Genomic DNA, 1,333 nt, shown 5'->3' with positions numbered 1-1,333 from the left:
GGGAAAGAGAAAGGAAGATTAAATGGAGAGGGGAGGTTGCCTTTCCAATAGGGGAACCTCAGTCTTGCCATCCTTGCTAAGCAGGGGGAATCTGCACCTCCACCCCCTGCAAACCCCTAGCAAACGTGCTACCAGGAAAGAGCCTGAGATCATGTCAAACTGACTGCAATGAGTACTTAAGAGAGAAGCTCTCTCCTTTCAGCCTTAGTTCTTACCGAGTGTGGAAATTCCATTCAATCCAGGTTTAGTAACTGGCTTCCTTCCAGTGGAAGTCCAAGCAGGTGGGAATTGACTTGTGAAAGGGCAGGTCAATCTCCTGGGAGCCCCTGAAGTCACATCACTGTCTTGCCTTTACTCCAGCCCCTGTCCACCCCTCCTATGAGGGCCTCCATCACCTCAGCTGAGAATGGGACAAAGCAGTGGCCCCGCAGTGAGTCCTGACACTTGTAGTTTTCACGAGGCTGCTCAGCTCTGAACTGGGCCACTTCCATCCACAAGGGGGCCCCAATCTGAGATCTGGGTGCCCAGGGAGACTGAGGGGCTGGAGCTGAGGTCAATGGCCCAGGGCAGAGCCTACCTGAACAAGAGCCGAACCAGCAAATGGGGGGTGGGGGGAGATGAAGGCTGAGTCCCCGGCTCCCTTCGCTGGCTTCCGGGTGTGGAAGGTGGCCTAAGAGTGAAGACTCTGATGTTCTCATGCCCCGAGGGCATCGATGCCAGCAGGGCTCAGCACCAGAGCCTGAAGGATGTCGGAGAGGGACACCACACCCAGGAGGTGCTGGGTCTCATCCACGAGCACCAGCCGGTGCACCTGTGGGTCCACAGAGGCTCAGTGAGGGGGGCAGCGCCATGTGGCTACAGCAGCCAACGAGGTTGGCACTGAGAATTAGGGGCAAACAATTTAACATAACTGTGGGGGCAAGAGAGTGCCTCCTAGGAACCAGTTAGCGGTGGCTCTGCCTGCCCTAGGGTGGTCAGCTGGCTGCGGCCCTTGGCCCGAGGGCCCCAATGACAGGACCAGTCGCTGGCCAGTGTGGACACCAAGAGCTTGGCCATGAGATGGGAGGACAGGGCAGGTGCCCGATGGATATGGCTAGCTGAAGCTGCTCATGAGAAGGTCTGGGCCCCATGTGTTGGGAGCATGTACGAAGGGGTGTGGGTACCTGCTCCTGGACAATCCGGTCGATGACTTCCCCCAAGGTCTCGTGGGGCTGGCAGGAAACGACTTTCTCCAGACACAGTGTCCTCTGCCTCAGTGCTTCTCCCACACTCACATCCAGGTGGTTGTATGTTTGTTGGGCTGCCAGGTGCTGGGCAGGAGAGAGAACCGCTC

General features: G+C 57.5%; 1 protein-coding gene across 3 annotated transcripts in view; it reads right to left on the bottom strand.

Moving 5' to 3' along the window:
• Window positions 1-215: 215 nt before the first annotated feature.
• The window catches only part of PRKAG3 (protein kinase AMP-activated non-catalytic subunit gamma 3), a 7,271-nt gene continuing 6,153 nt past the window's right edge, over window positions 216-1,333 (bottom strand). Inside the window, exons 12-13 of one of the 3 annotated variants that reach the window (XM_007445842.1) lie at window positions 1,164-1,310; window positions 216-811 (exon numbers count right to left, since the gene is read on the bottom strand). In XM_007445842.1, the coding sequence (XP_007445904.1) occupies window positions 695-811; window positions 1,164-1,310 (264 nt within the window). In that variant the 3' untranslated portion in view covers window positions 216-694. The remainder of the gene's footprint in view (window positions 812-1,163; window positions 1,311-1,333) is intronic. The other 2 variants (XM_007445841.1, XM_007445843.1) reach the window with 2 other exon arrangements.

Source organism: Lipotes vexillifer, unplaced genomic scaffold (genome assembly GCF_000442215.2).
Source record: "Lipotes vexillifer unplaced genomic scaffold, Lipotes_vexillifer_v1.1 scaffold965, whole genome shotgun sequence".
Lineage (NCBI taxonomy): Eukaryota > Metazoa > Chordata > Mammalia > Artiodactyla > Lipotidae > Lipotes > Lipotes vexillifer.
This window is presented reverse-complemented; position numbering and strand designations above follow the sequence as displayed.